General features: G+C 40.8%; 1 protein-coding gene across 13 annotated transcripts in view; it reads right to left on the bottom strand.

Annotated features, from left to right (window-relative positions):
* LOC125443375 (protocadherin gamma-C5-like) overlaps positions 1-17,401 on the bottom strand; it is a 373,248-nt gene that overhangs the window by 198,575 nt on the left and 157,272 nt on the right. Inside the window, exon 1 of one of the 13 annotated variants that reach the window (XM_048515405.1) lies at positions 10,712-13,376. The exons of the other annotated variants lie outside the window; for them this stretch is intronic. Coding sequence (XP_048371362.1) covers positions 10,712-13,165 — 2,454 coding nt within the window. The 5' untranslated portion in view covers positions 13,166-13,376. Of the gene's footprint in view, positions 1-10,711; positions 13,377-17,401 lie in introns of those variants that run through there. 13 annotated transcript variants of the gene reach the window in all.

Genomic DNA, 17,401 nt, shown 5'->3' on the forward strand with positions numbered 1-17,401 from the left:
TATCATTTACATACAGCTTTCCATTTTCAGCACTGATACTAAAATATTGCTTTTTATCTACAGAAAGAACATGCAGATTGCGTTTAGCTGTTTCTCCGGGACTAAGTCCTAAATCTTTGGCTAGGTTCCCTACAATGGACCCTTTCTCCATTTCCTCAGGGATCGAATACTGAATCTGCTCGGAGGCAGTCCTGCAGAACAAAGACAACAAGAAGAGGAACAATAACCTTACTGACCCTCCGTTCTCTTTGTGGCTGCCGTTCATCCTCCTTGCTGAAGAGTTTGCTTTTCCTTTCTCTTGCATATCTTGATCAGCTGAGGTGTTTCAAATTCTCATCACAATTCCAGTGCCAGAGTAAGGAAGTATAAACAATGTGACTGGTGAATGGATGCCCGTTGTAATATTTTCCTTTTCCAACGGCTCTCACGTCTCTGTTCTTTGCTGTTTCCCTGTTCTGCAGTCTGCCCAAAAGCAGACACACTGCTGGAAGCATCATTCAGTGGATTCCCAGCTCTTGCATGATCGTTATATTGGCCAACAGCGACACTCTGAGTATAAGATAGGGAAGTGCAAGAATTGCATTTCATCTCTTTTTGAAGCTTCCATGTAGAGAAAGATAATCTGGCTTCAAGTAGGCAAGAACAAAGTGTTTTGGCTTTGTGGAGCATATATCTACATTTTGTTATGGAATTTTGTTGCTACTATGGTAACAAACTCCATTCCATACAGCTTCAATCTGCAAAAACTGTTTGCTTTTCTACCACTTACCTGTTTTTCAGCAGGACCTCAGCAGATAGCAATACATGGGATGGCCAGCAGGAAGTAATATTTTTGGGAAATAGTAATGCAAAATCAATTTTTTTCCTGAGCATCAAATAATATAATGAGACATGCTGCAATTGATAAGAAATGAACAACTAAATGTATAAGTAAATCAACTTTATTTATGTCCTCTCAGTTTTCATATACTGTTTAAATAGATTAATTATATAGAGTAAAATGACCGGGATTCTCCTTGGAAATCTAGCCACCTAGTTGAATAAAAATATTTCTGACCCTGGTGTGATTTCAAATTATCTGTTCTATTTAGATTTAAATGTATAATTAACTTAGCAGAATAGTATATATTTCTGAAAAAAATGTGCAGCCCTAGACTGAGAAAGGATTTCAAAATCTGAAAGACGTATATGATCTAAACCTGTGAGAACTTTTGCAGACAACAAGGCTTGAGTTATAGATGCTCAAACAGCATTATATGACCATTACCGATTTGCTAAACCACAACAATGGGGAAGAACCTATTCCCTATTATTAGCAACTAATTAGAAATTAGTATCAAGACCGTCTTTCCCACTTAGAAGGAGAGATGAACAGATAACTCTGAAGTTTACCTAAATATCTCACTGCTGGAGTTGATATATCTGATGATAAATTTTCCTTACCGAGGTCCCAAAATTTACAGATTATTTATTATGAAGTTATCATGACTGTATACCTTTGTCCTACTTGATTCGTTTATCCAAAGAAGTCTTCACAGAGGCAAGGAGAAAGAGATGTGTTTACTGTTTATCCCATTACTCTCCTCATCATTTGAGAATCCAACTAATGGATCAATTTAGCCTTGCAGAATTTTGGTAAAAAGTTGGATACTATGTATGACAAAGGTTAATTTGAACTGAGAGACTGAACATTTCAATCTTGGTTTCTTACTTCCCCATATACTACTCCATTTACTATTTTATCCACTATGCTTCTAGCAGTATGCTACTGGAATCTTTAAGGACGCCTTGGCAATTAATTTGTAACCCATAAGCTCCTTCAAACTACCTTTCGCTCCAGTTTTAACATTTTTACTCAATGCATGACCATATGAAACTGCCTTCTACTGAGTCAGCTTACTGGTTTCTCAGGGTTGGTCATCTCTACACTGAATGGCAGCAGCTCTCCAGGGCCTCACGTAGAGGCTTTCAACATCATTAACATCATCTAATACCTGCTCTTTTTAACTGGAGATGCTGGGAACCTGGGACCTTTTCCAAGATGCTCTACCACTGAGGCACTACCCCACCCTGAATCGATTGACCCTGCAGAGGGTGGGCCAAATGAACGTTCAGGGTGGGTGGGATCTCTTTGAGCCACTGGGGAGGCTGCGGATGTTTTACCACCTTCTTTACACTCCAATTTTTCATCAGTCCTAATGCTCTGTTTTGACTTAGATGTTCCACCACAAGGGGGTTAGATTGAAAGATAATTATCCATGGAAGGTGTCTTCCACTAAAGGAATAACTGTTTAATATGCAGTTATAAAGTAACACATGAAAGAAATGAAACGAAATACAGAGTGTTTATCTACTAACATAAGAGCTTCCCAAAGCAGAAACACAAGCACGTTTAATAAAACGTAGTTCTTACAAGCCTCCAGGTACTCTAGGGCCAATGTCTGTGGACCAGCATTGCCAGATCTTTCCCTTCCACTCATACTTCTACAGTTCTAATAACTAATATTCTCTTAGTGAAATTATGGAAGCCGGAGATTTCAAAAGGGAGGAAAACTGGCCAACAGAGTGAACATAGGAGAAGGTTAAGAACTTGAACGTGAAGTCGAGATCTACTGGTAAGAAATCCACCCCTGAATACAGAGAGGTTTCTCTCATTCAAACATCACTATGTGTGAAACACCCCATCAAATTCCATTACTGAGCAGAACGGAAAATAAAAATTCTGAACTCTATAACAACCCTTTCTTATATTCATTTATGTAACATCTTGCAAATGGTGGAAATATTTCTGCTTAATTAGTTTATACAAAAATAATTCTATTGGACCAAGCAAAACTGCAATAAATATACCAGATGTTTTCCTTTGTCTCTGAAACACAGGGGCACGTTCACATAAGGGCATGGATGCAAAATACCAGGCTGGTAGTGCTTGAAATGCCGCAAGTTAGCTAAAGTCCTTTTCAGAACTTCCTGTAATACCACTATGACATACCATGGCAATACTAGCATTACCAATAGTTACATTGTGGATGCATAAAAATGGTGATGGGGATACAGTTCAAACAGATGAGTGTCTCCATGTAAATGTGTGCCAATAGAAGGGTAGAGAAGGGTAGAGAAGTACCTGGGTATCACAAAATAGCCAACACTGTTAAAGGTTGATAAAAATACTGGATGTGATGGATCAATGGTCCTTTTTGGATGTGACAGCCATCTACACACATACATGAGGAAAATAATAATAACACATGCTTGAAACTGGTGTGCATCCAAAACATTCTTAGTCAGCTTTGGGATAACTTAGCTTTGGCTACTACCTAATAAAACCAAACATCCAAGAGCAATGAGCTAAAGAAAAGGCTAGAATATGCCCTGCACCAGTTAGCTGGGAGAGTTTAGAAAGAGATGTAAAAACCCCCACACCTTTTTGTTCTCATAGGATTAACTGAGCAGGTATAAACGAGAATCTAACATCTCATTCCAACTTACTTGAAAAGGTTGGAAAAACATGCATGTAAATCAAGGGCACAATTCTGACCTCACATTTAACGTTGGTATTATAAGTGCATACCTACATCGCTCTTCCACCTAGAGGACTCATGGAAGCGGTCCCTAGAATTCACCAGGTCTCTTTATCGTGGATTTAAGATTGAGGCCACAAAAGTTGGACTAATGGGGTAATGGCTGAATTGGCACACATACTTTGGATGTAGGACCTGGTAACAGGACCCAGGGACTGTTTGGACTCTTCTCACCATAGAGTTTGACATATCAACATGCTCCTCACCATCCATCAACTCTTCTCCCCAAGTTCTGGTCAGATTCTGCAAATGTTCTGACTGCAAGTATGCTTGAGCTGGCTGGAATTTGCTAGGCTGGATACTTCAAGAGCATCCAACAGCACATACACAGGAGCAAGATCCCATCAAAATGAATAACTGAATGGAAAGGTGAAGCCAATTGGCTAAAAGTATGCAGTTGGAGAAGGACAATGCTCAGCTTACACAAACATCCATAATGGGGAATATCACAGTCCCGCCAGTATCGACGCTTCACAGCACTTCATTTCCAGGCTTTTGGTAGGTGACATCATACACTGACCTCAACATCCTAGTCAAGGAATCCTTATCACCAGCTATAATCTATCTTAAATATGTGTAACTGCATTTATTCACATTTGTCCCTGATCCCTTTGTTGACTTCTCCACGGCCTGTTTGCCACTGTAAGAATTTTGAGGATAGGGACCTCCCTTTCCCGCTTAAGAAATTCTGTAGAAATTTTGTAATTTGATAGTGCTACAATGAATAACAGAATTAGTGAAACTATCCCTCTGCTAATGATCTGCCAAAAGTAGACTTTCAGGGTACCATGGTAAAGGTTGAGGGAATCGATCCTTCAGATTGAAATGCCATCAGTAAAGAACTGCAGAAGGTAGGGAGCCCAATGGAAGTACAAATAATATGAGAAGGAAAGGGAAGACAAGATGGCGCATACCAGACTTGCCATACCATGTAGACTGTTTGTGATTGCCGCTATATCCCCATCAGTTCAGCAGCATGGTGCCAGACTGCTGATTCTGCAATATTTCTTGCATAAGCAGTAAAAGAGATAAGGTATTTTACAATCTGGAGATGAGAACATTAATGTGAGAAAATGTATATTGTAACTCTTACGGATGCAAAGATAAAAATTCCGCCATATTGAAAATGCGGATCCGTTAAAATACATGCTTAAAAACTCTTTTACTCATGTCAAACTCTTTTGAAATGTTTCAGTATATATCCTGCCTGCCAGATTACTTTTATTTTACTGTTATTTTAAATTAAAAACCATATTCCAAAACACAGAAAAATAAAGGCGAGATACGTTGGCGAAGACATAGTGAAGAGCCCAAAGATAACAAGAAACCTGGAAAACTTTGGGAAGTTGTATGGTTATACTGCAAAACATCCTCACCCTCCCCTTCCCTATATACACTGGTTTGCAGATTGATAAACAGCAAGTAAAACAAATAAATAAACACCATACAAATAATGAGCTGCAAAAGGAAGATTATATATACCTTGTCAGTACTCTCCACTTCAGAATTTAAGCTTTCTCCATTGCCAAGGATAGGAACACCAGACGTATTGTTGCAAAGAATATTTTCTGCAATCTGAATATTGGGAGTCAGAAAAGTGAGTTCATTCTTCCTGGATTCTGAGGACAGACACAGTTGGTAGGAATAAGGTAAAGTCCCATCTTCAAAATTTGGTGGAAACATAGCTCCAGCCTTTGAATGGGGAACAGGAGCTAAACACTGTAGAAACTTGGGATTCCCTGATTTTCGAAGCTTCATCAGAATGGCCAGAATCACCGTCAAGAGGAACAAGAACGACATCAAGGCCAAGGCCAGGACCAGGTAGAACTGCAGATCAGACTGATAGTCAGGGATGGCGGATTGGTTTTTCATTTCTGGAAGGGCCTCCTGAAAGTTCTCAGCAAACACCAGGTTCAGGGTCACAGTGGCTGAGAGAGACGGCTGCCCATTATCCTTCACCAAAATGACCAGTTTCTGCTTTGCAGCATCTTTCTCCACAAAGGCTCTCGCTGTCCTGATCTCACCAGTATGAGAACCAACAGTGAAGAATCCTGGTTCAGTGGCTTGAACAACATGGTAGGAAAGCCAGGCATTGTGTCCAGAATCGGCATCCACGGCCACTACCTTTGTAACCAGGTATCCTGCCTCAGCCGAACGAGGGACCATCTCAAACAAGGCCGAGCCCTTGGCTTCTTGTGAAGGGGACAGGATCTTGGGGCTGTTGTCATTCCTATCCAGAACGAACACCCTCACTGTGACATTGCTGCTGAGAGGGGGAGAACCGCCATCTTGGGCCTTCACTTGAAGCTGGAACTCTCGGAACTGTTCGTAGTCGAAGGACCTCTGGGCATACAGAGCTCCAGTCTCAGAGTTAATGGAGATATACGAAGAGATGGGGAGCTCTTTGATGTTGCTGTGGAGGATGGAATATGTGATACGTGCGTTTTGGTCCATGTCTGGGTCTAAGGCTTTGATTGTGAAAATGGAAGCACCTGAAGGATTGTTTTCTGGAACATAGACAGTATAAGAGGATTTCACAAAGAAAGGGGAATTGTCATTAATATCTGAAATAAGTAGTGAGATTGTTTTCTGTGTGGAGAGAGGAGGTGTCCCATGGTCCGTGGCTGTAATTGTAATGTTGTATTCAGAATTTTTTTCTCTGTCTAAAGGACTCTCTGTCTGCAGCTTATAATAATTATTAGAAGAGGGAATCATTTTGAAGGGTAAATGATTTTGTAAGTCACAAGTAACTTTTCCACTGTCCCCGGTATCTTTGTCTTTTACACTGACCAAGGCAATTAATGTTCCAGGAAGGGAATCTTCAGGGACTGGACTAAATAAGGAAACGACAGATACCTCTGGGGAGTTGTCATTTTCATCAAGGACGGTTATTTCAATGTTGCAGTGTGTCACTAATCCTCCTCCATCTTTTGCAGCTACTCGCATAGTATATTCTTTGGTTTCTTCAAAGTCCAATGGCCCTTTTAGAGTTATTGTGCCATTGACTGGATCCAGCTTGAATTTCTCCTGGCCATTCAATTGTATATTGCTGAAATGATATGTGATCTGGGCATTTATTCCTTCATCTTCATCAGAAGCCACAATCTGGAGCACAAATGAACCAACAGGTACACTTTCCCTCATAGTTGCCTTGTAAAGTTCTTGAGAGAAGATGGGGAAATTGTCATTAACGTCAGTGACAATAATTTGTATCTGAGCGGTACCGGTTTTTCTTGGTTCTCCACCATCTATGGCGAAAAGGGTCAGTTGGATAGTTGGTTCCCTTTCTCGATCTAATGGCTTCTGCAGTACTAAATCTGCAAATTTCTTCCCATCCTTGCTCTCCCTAACTTCCACAGTGAAATACTGGTTGTGGTTGATTTGATATTTCTGGACAGAATTCCTACCAATGTCAGGATCTTCAGCTTTCCCAAGAAGAAATTCTGTACTTAAGGCAGTGGATTCAATGATTTCCAACTTGATGTTTTCACTTGCAAAAGACGGTGCATTATCATTAATGTCCTGAATCACAACAGTTATATGAAAAATATTCAGAGGGTTTTCAACCACTGCCTCTAAATTAACAAGGCAAAGTGTAGTTGAGGCGCAAATCTCTTCCCTGTCTATTCTGTCATTTACATAGAGTTTCCCATTCTCTGCACTGATAGTGAAATATTGCATCTCATCCACAGGCACAGCATGTAGATTGCGCTGGGCTAGTTCTCTGGCACTCAGACCCAAATCCTGGGCAAGATTCCCCACAAGAGTACCCTTTGGCATCTCTTCAGCTATGGAATACTGAATCTGCTCTGAGGCAGCCCAGCTGCAGAAAGACAATAAAGAGAGAAGCAGTACTTGCCTTCCGCGTGCCCGGCCATTCCCTTTGTGCTCTCTGTCCATCTGGATCCCAGACAAAATAGCAGCCTCCCCAAAAAACAGATAAAATCCTCTTCAAGGCACAGAAATCTTCAGAAGAATAGACTGTCTTCCTTAATTTCTACAAGCTACAAGACTTTTTTTTGACTGTGCCTTTGTGTTGAAGTCCTCCGGTCTGTATAAACTGATGAAGAAATATGCACTGTAGAAAATATCCATGGCTTTCTGGTCTTTCTAGCTGAGATGTTGGTCAACAGCGACACTCTGAGGCTCACAAAGAGAACTGCAATGGATGGTTTCTCATTTTATAGACAGAAAACTGACTAGAAGGCAATTATATGTTGGTAGATTACAAATGAATACTGAAAAGCTATGTTTTGGAAGGAGTATCCCTCATTTCACCCTGAGTGGAATTTTCTTTCTTCTTTTTATCCAGGCCCATTTTTAAAGTTAATATTACTACTCCAATCATGCAAAGTCTGGCTACCTAGATAATAGTTTTGGACTTAAAATGTGAAAATCTCTGCACTGTCACCCAGCTATTTTCTCTGGCTGGAATATGGGATGTTATTTATATCTGTGATTTCCACTTTAATTCCAAAATGGTTCACTGTATCACTACCTGTAGTCTCCAAAGTAATTCAGTTGTTACTCAGCCACAGAACTCCTGTCTGTTCTCTTTGTGGTGCATTAATAGGTCTTTTAAAGTACTAGAGTAAAGTCAGGAGTCCCATCAAGAGAAATAATGTGGCCTCCAAGTTTGGAAGCTTGTGTATGTAGCCTCAGTTTATGGGTTCTGTGGGGCAGAGCTTGGAGTGAATTTTGCAGTAATTTAAAAATAAGAAAAGTTCTTTTTTACTTTTCATTTAACAACATATCATGTAGAAAAATAGAACTGAATAACATAACAGAACCATGATCTTTTCATGGTTAACAATTAACATTTCTCCTTTTCACAGCTTGCCTGCCCTAAAGTCCATTTTTTCCCTCTTGCTGGCAGTCCAGGAAGTCTCCAGTTGAACACCTGGCTTTGAAGATGAGGGTCCCAAGAGAACTCCCCACTAGACAAAGACAGCCCTGAAACAATGAAATTCTAAAATTTCCATCAAGGACAAATCCCTTCCTTGTTCCCAAACACACATCATAGTTACCTTTAAAAAAAATGTTAAAAGCCTATAATTAAGTTTCAAGCTCCCATTTGGGCAGTCTTGCTTCCCTCTTTTGCTTTCCATACATTCCGCACACTTCTGTCTCTAGAGGCTCCACCCCATCCTGGTTTATTCAAATCCTATCGAGGGGTTACATGTGAACTTATGCTCCTTCCTAAGAGTATGTTTCAAGGAGTAGGCCCAACTGAAGAGAACTGAGTAGGATTCTGAGCAGATGTGCTTAGGCTTGCAATGTTACTCCCTGACAATCAACGGTGGAGGTAGAACTACATGTTAACCAGAAGCCCAGGTCGGCCACCAAATTTTTTAAATAGAAAAGGTCAACCACAGTTCCTCTGTCCTGAACAGCCAGTACCTTTTCACAGCGGGTTACTGAAACAATATTTGTAGTCATTGAATTTTTGCATTTATAGTATATGTTTTAAAATCAAACAATGTCATTTCTTTGGAATGGACGCTCATGACTTCTTCATTCTTCCTAGATGTACCTTCATTTATTGGTTTTAAATTTTAAAAAAAGTCATTGTGATTGCAACAAAACGTTACGTTAGAAAAAGTTTTGATCATTTGCCATTGTATCTGCAATACTGGAGCAATGACAGATTTATCTCAGTGTTCCTTACTTTTTCCTGGTGATGTGGTAGTCAAGTCTAAGACCCAGATCCAGCATTTTGAGTGCAAGGGATTTTCCCTGCCTCCATTTGCTGAAGGTTGACCCAGGATGTTTGCTCTGCAGGCTCCAAACCTGGGCACCTTTTCAGCCCCAAAATTACAAAGCTGTACTCAGGGAGAATCCCTTCAGGGCACACAAAACGTCAGGCACAAATTGAGGAAGAAACTGACGAGAAAGCAAAACAGTCAGCCAGGAAACACAAGACGTGTCCTGAGCTCTGCATTCTGCACAGACAATCAGGAGATGTCTTGCAGGCAGCTTGTGGGGGGTGGGGGTGTGCAAAAAAAGACGCCCTGAGTTAAAATAAAGCTTATTGAGGATGTCTTGTGAAGAAAGCTGTGCAGAGTGCCTTCCCAGGATGCCTTTTTTAGAGGCCCCAGGACATCTTATGTAGGCTGTGCAGAATGGACCATGGTTGGCACAACGTTCTAGGATTCACCAGAAACTCCATGGTACAGTTCTGGGTTAGCCCCAGAAATGACATCATGCTGTCAACATGATGGCACCTGCCAAGCCCTTATACCCCCTGGCAATCCTGCCCCTGGAGCTTTATTTTTCTATTCTGTTCACTTTCCTTATAACACCTTTTCACATTTTAATTAACATTTGTATCAGTTGAATATAAATAGCATACCAGTGGTGTACACATGTCCAATCACCCCATTAAGACTAAGAACACCATGAATGAAAATGAACAAGATGAAAAGGCTTATAAAGATAGCATACAAAAGAAAAGGACATACTGATACATCCTTAAATATATATATTGGGATGTTTTATTGGTCTTACTGAGATTATTATTTTCATTACTAGCAGTAATTACTAGCAGTAAAGGAGCAGCAGTGGCGTAGGAGGTTAAGAGCTCGTGTATCTAATCTGGAAGAACCGGGTTTGATTCCCAGCTCTGCCGCCTGAGCTGTGGAGGCTTATCTGGGGAATTCAGATTAGCCTGTACACTCCCACACACGCCAGCTGGGTGACCTTGGGCTAGTCACAGCTTCTCGGAGCTGTCTCAGCCCCACCTACCTCACAGGGTGTTTGTTGTGAGGGGGGAAGGGCAAGGAGATTGTCAGCCCCTTTGAGTCTCCTGCAGGAGAGAAAGGGGGGATATGAATCCAAACTCTTCTTCTTCTTCTTCTAATTGCATTATTCAAGAAGGATATTAAATGAGTAAAACATGAAAAATCCCTAAAAAGCATTGTTCTGAGGTATTCAGACCAACAAATACCTTCAGTAAAGTTGAGTCAATGGTGACAGTCAAATTCAGTAAAGATCACTAAGAAGCTAAGCAATTAAAATATACTAGTTGTCTGCAGGGAGAATTCATTCACCTAAGACAAAACAAGCGGCCATTTACAATCAAAGTCAAAATGTCTACAATGACAATGAGGTATTGCTCAAAATAAACTTACCGTATCAGGTTTATCCATCTCACAATTAAGGCTACTTCCCTCATTGGCTGTCAAAAGTGCTTCAGACTGATTCTGAAAAGAAATGTCCTCTGCTGCTTGAACACCGGTTGTTGGAAAGGCATATTGCTGTATCCGCGATTCAGATGATAAGCAAAGTTGATAGGAATAAGGCAATGTCCCCTCTTCATAGTTGTGAGGGAAAATGATACCATTGTTTGATTGGGGAACAGGAGCAAAGCACTGTAGGAACTTGGGATTCCCTGATTTTCGAAGCTTCATCAGAATGGCCAGAATCACCGTCAAGAGGAACAAGAATGAGATCAAAGCCAAGGCCAGCACCAGGTAGAACTGCAGATCAGACTGATAGTCAGGGATGGCGGATTGGTTTTTCATTTCCGGAAGGGCCTCCTGGAAGTTCTCGGCAAACACCAAGTTCAGAGTCACTGTAGCAGATAGTGAGGGGTGTCCATTATCCTTCACTAAAACGACCACTTTCTGCTTCACAGCATCCCTTTCCAAAAATGTTCGTGATGTCCTGATCTCACCGGTATGGTGTCCAATTGTGAACAGTCCTGGTTCAGTGGCCTGAAGCAGGTGATAGGAGAGCCAGGCATTGTGTCCAGAGTCAGCGTCCACTGCTACCACCTTGGTCACCAGGTAATCTGCATCGGCTGAACGAGGAATCATCTCAAACAAGGCTGAGCCTTCTGCTCCTTTGGAAGGGTAGAGGATCTGAGGGCTGTTGTCATTCTGGTCCACGATAAACACTTTCACTGTGGCATTGCTGCTGAGAGGAGGAGAACCTCCATCTTGGGCCTTCACTTGAAGCTGGAACTCCCTGAATTGCTCATAGTCAAAAGATCGCTGTGCATAAATAATTCCAGTTTCAGAATTAATGGAGACATATGAGGAAATAGGAAGGTCCTCAATGTTGCTCTTGAGGATGGAGTAAGAGATTTGAGCATTACGATCCAGATCTCGGTCAGAGGCTTTGACCCTGAAAATGGAGGCTCCAGAGGGGTTGTTTTCTGGCACGTAGGCAGTATAGGAAGGTTTTTCTAAAACTGGAGGGTTATCATTGATATCAGAAATCTTTACTGAAATGGTCATGAGCGTAGAAAGAGGAGGATTGCCTTTGTCTGTGGCTGTGATTGTGATATTATACTCGGGAGCATTTTCTCTGTCCAGTGCACCATCTGTGAGAACTTTATAGTAGTTATTGGATGTTGAAACAATTTGAAATGGCAAATTACTTAATAAATGACAAACTACGTCTCCATTTTCTCCTGAATCTCTGTCTTTTACATTGATAAGAGCTACCAGAGTCCCAGATGGAGAATCTTCACGTATTGGGCTGGATGATGAGACAATTATGATTTCTGGGGCATTGTCATTCTCGTCTACTACCTTTATTTCAATTTTGCAGTGAGCCACCAACCCACCCCCATCCTTTGCTTCTACTGCTACAGAGTATTTCTCTGAGTCCTCAAAGTCCAGTGTCTCCATAACCGAGACTGTCCCATCATGTGGATCTAAATGAAACTTCTGGTGATCACTTCTAACAATGCTGCTAAAACTATAGATGATCTGCGCATTGGAACCTTCATCTCTGTCAGTGGCTTTCACCTGAACCACTGAAAATCCTTTGGGGGCATTTTCTGTCAAACTGACCTTGTACAATTGTTGTGCAAAAACAGGTGGGTTGTCATTGATATCAATTACATTAATCCATATCTTTGCTGTCCCTGTTCTGACAGGCTTCCCTCCATCCACAGCATGAAGAGTTAAAAGGAAACTGCTTTCACTTTCCCGATCCAACTGTTTACTTAGTACTAATTCTGCATATTTATTCCTATCTTCTGCCACTCTCGTTTCCAGCGTGAAATACTGATTGGGCATCAGCTGGTAATTCTGGAGGGAATTTACTCCAACATCTGGATCTTCAGCATAACCAAGAACAAATCGGTCTCCTGGTAAAGTTACCTCACTTGGTTCTAGCCTGATATCCTCATTTAAGAAATGTGGTGTATTATCATTAATGTCCTGGACTGCTACAGTTACATGGAAAATATTCATGGGATTTTCAGCCATGACTTCAAAGTTAATAAGGCAGATTACAGCTACCCCACAGATTCTCTCTCTGTCTATCCTATCATTTACATACAGTTTTCCATTTTCTGCACTGATACTGAAATACTGCTTTTTCTCTAGAGAAAGGACATGCAGATTGCGCTTTGCTGTTTCTCCAGGGCTAAGTCCTAAATCTTTGGCTAGATTCCCTACAATGGATCCTTTCTCCATTTCCTCAGGGATCGAATACTGAATCTGCTCGGAGGCAGTCCTGCAGAACAAAGACAATAAGAAGAGGAACAATAACCTTACTGACCCTCCGTTCTCTCTGTGGCTGCCGTTCATCCTCCTTGCTGAGAAGTTTGCTTTTCCTTTCTCTTGCATATCTTGATCAGCTGAGGTATTTCAAATTCTTTTCACAGTAGAGGATCCACAGTAAGGAAGCATAAGCAAAGTCACTGGGTTCTGCTGGATTCGTGTAGGTTTTAATTTTTCTTTAAAGCTTTCAAATCCCTGTGGTCTGCTGTTTTCCTGCTCTGCAGTCTAAGAACAAGCTGGAAGCAGCATTCAATGGATCCTCAGCTGCTACGTGAGACCAAAGTTGACCAACAGCGACACTTTGAGTATAAGGTAGGGAATTGCAAGAATTGTATTTTTAAATTTATTCCTGAAGCTTCTACATAGAGAAGAACAAACTGTTTTCAAGTGGGGAACAAATAGGTTTTCTGGCTTTGTGGCATATCTATCTTATGTCTTTGCTTTGCTAGTAGAGTGACAAACTCAATTCTAACCAGCTTTCCAAACACGACAAAAAGCTGCTTCACTACCACTTATCTGTAATTGGAAATCAACTGATAACAAATACAAGGGAAGTCCAACATAAAACAATATCTTGGGGACATGGTAATGCAACTTTTATACAATTTCCTTTGAGTATTTGGGTATTTTAAGAAACATGTTACTGTTTATAAGAAATGAACAACAAAATAGACAAGGAAACCAACAGGTTCTGTTTATGGCCTCTCATATTCCATGTATTATTTTAAAAGCCGTGCTTCTGGAAATATGCAACTGGAACCCGTAAGGATACCATCACTATTTAATATACCAGTTACTTCTTAAGGTATCTCAGATGAGTTGTATTGAACACATGAACACATAAAGCTGCTTCTACTAAGTCAGACCACTGACTCTTCAAGTTTAGTCATCTCAACTCTGAATGGCAGCTGCTCTCTAGGGTTTCAAGTAGAGGTCTTTCACATCATCCAATACGTGGTTAACGGGAGATTCTGGGGAACTGAATCCAGGACCTTCTACATGCAAAGTAGATGCTCTACTACTGAGCAACAGCCATTCCCTGAATTTACTAAGCCTGAGGATGATGGGTTAAAAGACTGTTCATAGTAAATGGGATCTTTGTGAGTTATTTGAGAGACTGCTTATATCTTACTATATCTTTCTTCTATGGAATCCATTTTGCACAAACTGCAATGCTCTCTTCTAACCTACATGTTCTACCTCAAGTGATTACATCAACAGATAACCATCTATTTGTGAAAAGTGCATTCTACTCATAGACCTACTTTACACCTTGTTGTATCTTAGTACATAAAAAGTAAAACTAAATACAGGATGTTCATTTGCTTTCATAAGAACCCAAACAACCCAAAACACAAATTCTTCTAATAAGACCTAGCTTGTACCTAGCTTACCAAATCATTAGCCCGAGACTTCAAAAGTGAGGAAAACTGGTCAACAGGCTGAATGGAGATTAAGGTTAGAAACTTGAACTTCTTTGAAACCAGGCGTTTCCGCCCGTAAAAAGCTGGCAATAGCGATAGCGTGCATAGAGTGATGCGGCATCTGAAAAAAGCGTTCACACAGACAGAAGCGGGCTGCGTCGCGGCCCAGCAGAAATGTGGCGGTTCGCCGCGGAAGCGCTCACCCGAGGCGGCGTCTCAGCGGCGTGCATGCGCTGGCCATTAAGGCCCGGCGCCATTTGTGGTGACAGCTCCGTGGCGGCTGTTACGCCGCAGTCGTGGCGTCGATCATCACATCGGGGAAAAAGAGTGGTTTTAAAAGCGTTTGCTAGATACGCGTCTTAGCGCCGGTTTAAGCGTTTCGCGGCAATGGCGACTTCGCCTCCGCTTCGCTCGCAGCGTCGCGAGCGCTCTTCGCTCTAGCCTTCTTTCCGTTCGCGGCGGCGTCATGGCCGTCGCGGAAGCGTGTATGGATCTACTGGAAAAAGGTCCACCCATATGGAGAAGTTCCTCTCCTGTTCAAACATCACCATAAAGTGAAACACCACATCCCATTCCATTATAGAACAGAAAAGCATTAAAAGTTCTGAACTCCAGAAAACCCTTTAAATATTCATACACTGAACATCTCAAATGATGAAAACATTTCCACTTAATTACTTTACATAAAATATTTCTATTGGACACTACTCAATTGCAATAAATGTACAAGATGTCTTATTTCATGTCTAAAACACAAGGCCAGGTTTACATAAGGGTATGAACACTAAAGAGCAGGTCTTTCAAGCAGGCTATGTCTTGAAATGTGGATGTATAAGAATGGTGATGGGGTACCATTCAAATGCATGGGTGTGTCCACTTGAATGAGTGCCAGCAGAAGGGTGAAGTACTTCAATATCAGATCTTAGCCACCATCATAAGGTCGATGGGTGTGATGGATCAATTGGCCTTTTCAGGTGTGAGAGTTCCTTGTAAACACAAATTGGTCATCTCTTTTATCCCTCTTTATCCTACTTCAGGTTGAGGTCCTAAAGGCTGGGTGAACAGACCAAGAAGAGGATGGTTGAACAGGCACACATGGTTTGGATACAGGACTCGGTAACAAGATGCAGGAAATTCACTTCATCCCTACAGCCACGTAGACTTTGACTTATAAAATTGCCCCCCCCCATTCATCTGCTCTTCCCTCCAAGCTCTGGCTAGACCAGTGGTGGCGAACCTTTGGCACTCCAGATGTTATGGACTACAATTCCCATCATCCCCTGCCAGCATGGCCAATTGGTGCCAAAGGTTCGCCACCATGGGGCTAGACACTGCATATGCTCTGAATTCAAGCATCCTGACAGTTCAGGCTGGCTACACCTTCCTAGATGGAATGCTCTAGGAGCATAAAAGAGCACAAACACAGAAGCAAGATTTTGTCAAAATAAATAACTGAATGGAAAGTTGAAGTCAATTGTCTAAAAGTATGCAATTAGAAAAGAACAATGTTTAGCTTCCGTACATATCCATAATGGGGAATATCACAGTCCTGCTGGTATTGACATTTCATAATAATTTCCAGCACATAATTTCCAGGCTTTTGATAAATTCCACCATAATGAACAAAAGGGGTGGTATACAACCACAAGGTAGGAAAGGACAAAAACATACCACAAGGCTACAGCTTAAAACTGGCAAAATAAAGCCTCCAACTGGAGTGCAATTATAACAGACTTTTTACTTATATATTTCATTACGAACTTAAATGGAAATGTACACAAGTTTACAAGTATGTAACAAACCAGCTATCTCTTCAAGAACAAGTCAGCCAGAAATCTAGACTCAATGCCGACCTCATAATGAAACTTCAAGGCTCATGCTGTAAAAATGATAACAAAAATGCGAAAAAAAGATGTCCACAGGGAAACCCCAGCCCAAATTATAAAAGTTTTATACTTACAAACTGAATGGTACTAAGAAACACAACTTGTTACAACGAAATGGGATAATCGACAAAAAGACCCAGTATGTACGAATACAATCAATTTATAACCAAAACACATAATGTAAACAAAAATAATAAATTAAAAAATATATATAAAGGATACCAAAAGGGACTGTGCTCTGCTAGCTTGACTCTTGCTTTTCACAAAGTCCTTAAAGGAACCAGAATACAAGGCTAATTATACAATTCATGAAGAGAAGAGAGAATAGCCTGGTGCAATCATTTCCTCATTACAAAAATGGTCAAAAGTCAATTGACTGATTCAAACCGGAGGGGTGGAGTGTATTCAATTGGAAGATAAAGAAACTCTCAAGGCAACATAATTAGCCATTCACATCCTCCTCCATATCAGAAATAAGGGCTAAAACTCCAAAACGTAGTGAATTCCAAGGATGATTAATACGCAAAAAATCGTCAACAAGTGGAGCGTCCTTAATCACATTCCTGATATGAGAAGAGTATTCAAATATGTGTAATTTCAATTTCCTATGTGTTTTACCAATATAATATAATGTAATATATAATATTTTTTACTATAAAATATACAGAATTTACAGAATTGCAGTTGGAGAAACTATCCAATATTTGAAGTAATTGGTCTTAGGGAAAGACACACTCCTCATTTCAATTGCTAAAGGACAGGCAGCACAGTTGTTACATTTAAAGTGACCTCGCACTGATAAGGGTTTTTTCAATTGCTGCCAGAGTCTGAGTGGATCAGAATATATCCCAAATTCTGGATTCTTCTAAATGTTACCAAAGAGGGGAAGAGAACAACCAGGGAGATCGTGGAGAAGTTGCCAATACCTAAGAATAATATTTTTAATATTTGAACTTAATCCTTTAGCAATTGAAATTAGGATTGTGTCTTTC

The sequence above is a fragment of the Sphaerodactylus townsendi genome, linkage group LG14 (assembly GCF_021028975.2).
Source record: "Sphaerodactylus townsendi isolate TG3544 linkage group LG14, MPM_Stown_v2.3, whole genome shotgun sequence".
Lineage (NCBI taxonomy): Eukaryota > Metazoa > Chordata > Lepidosauria > Squamata > Sphaerodactylidae > Sphaerodactylus > Sphaerodactylus townsendi.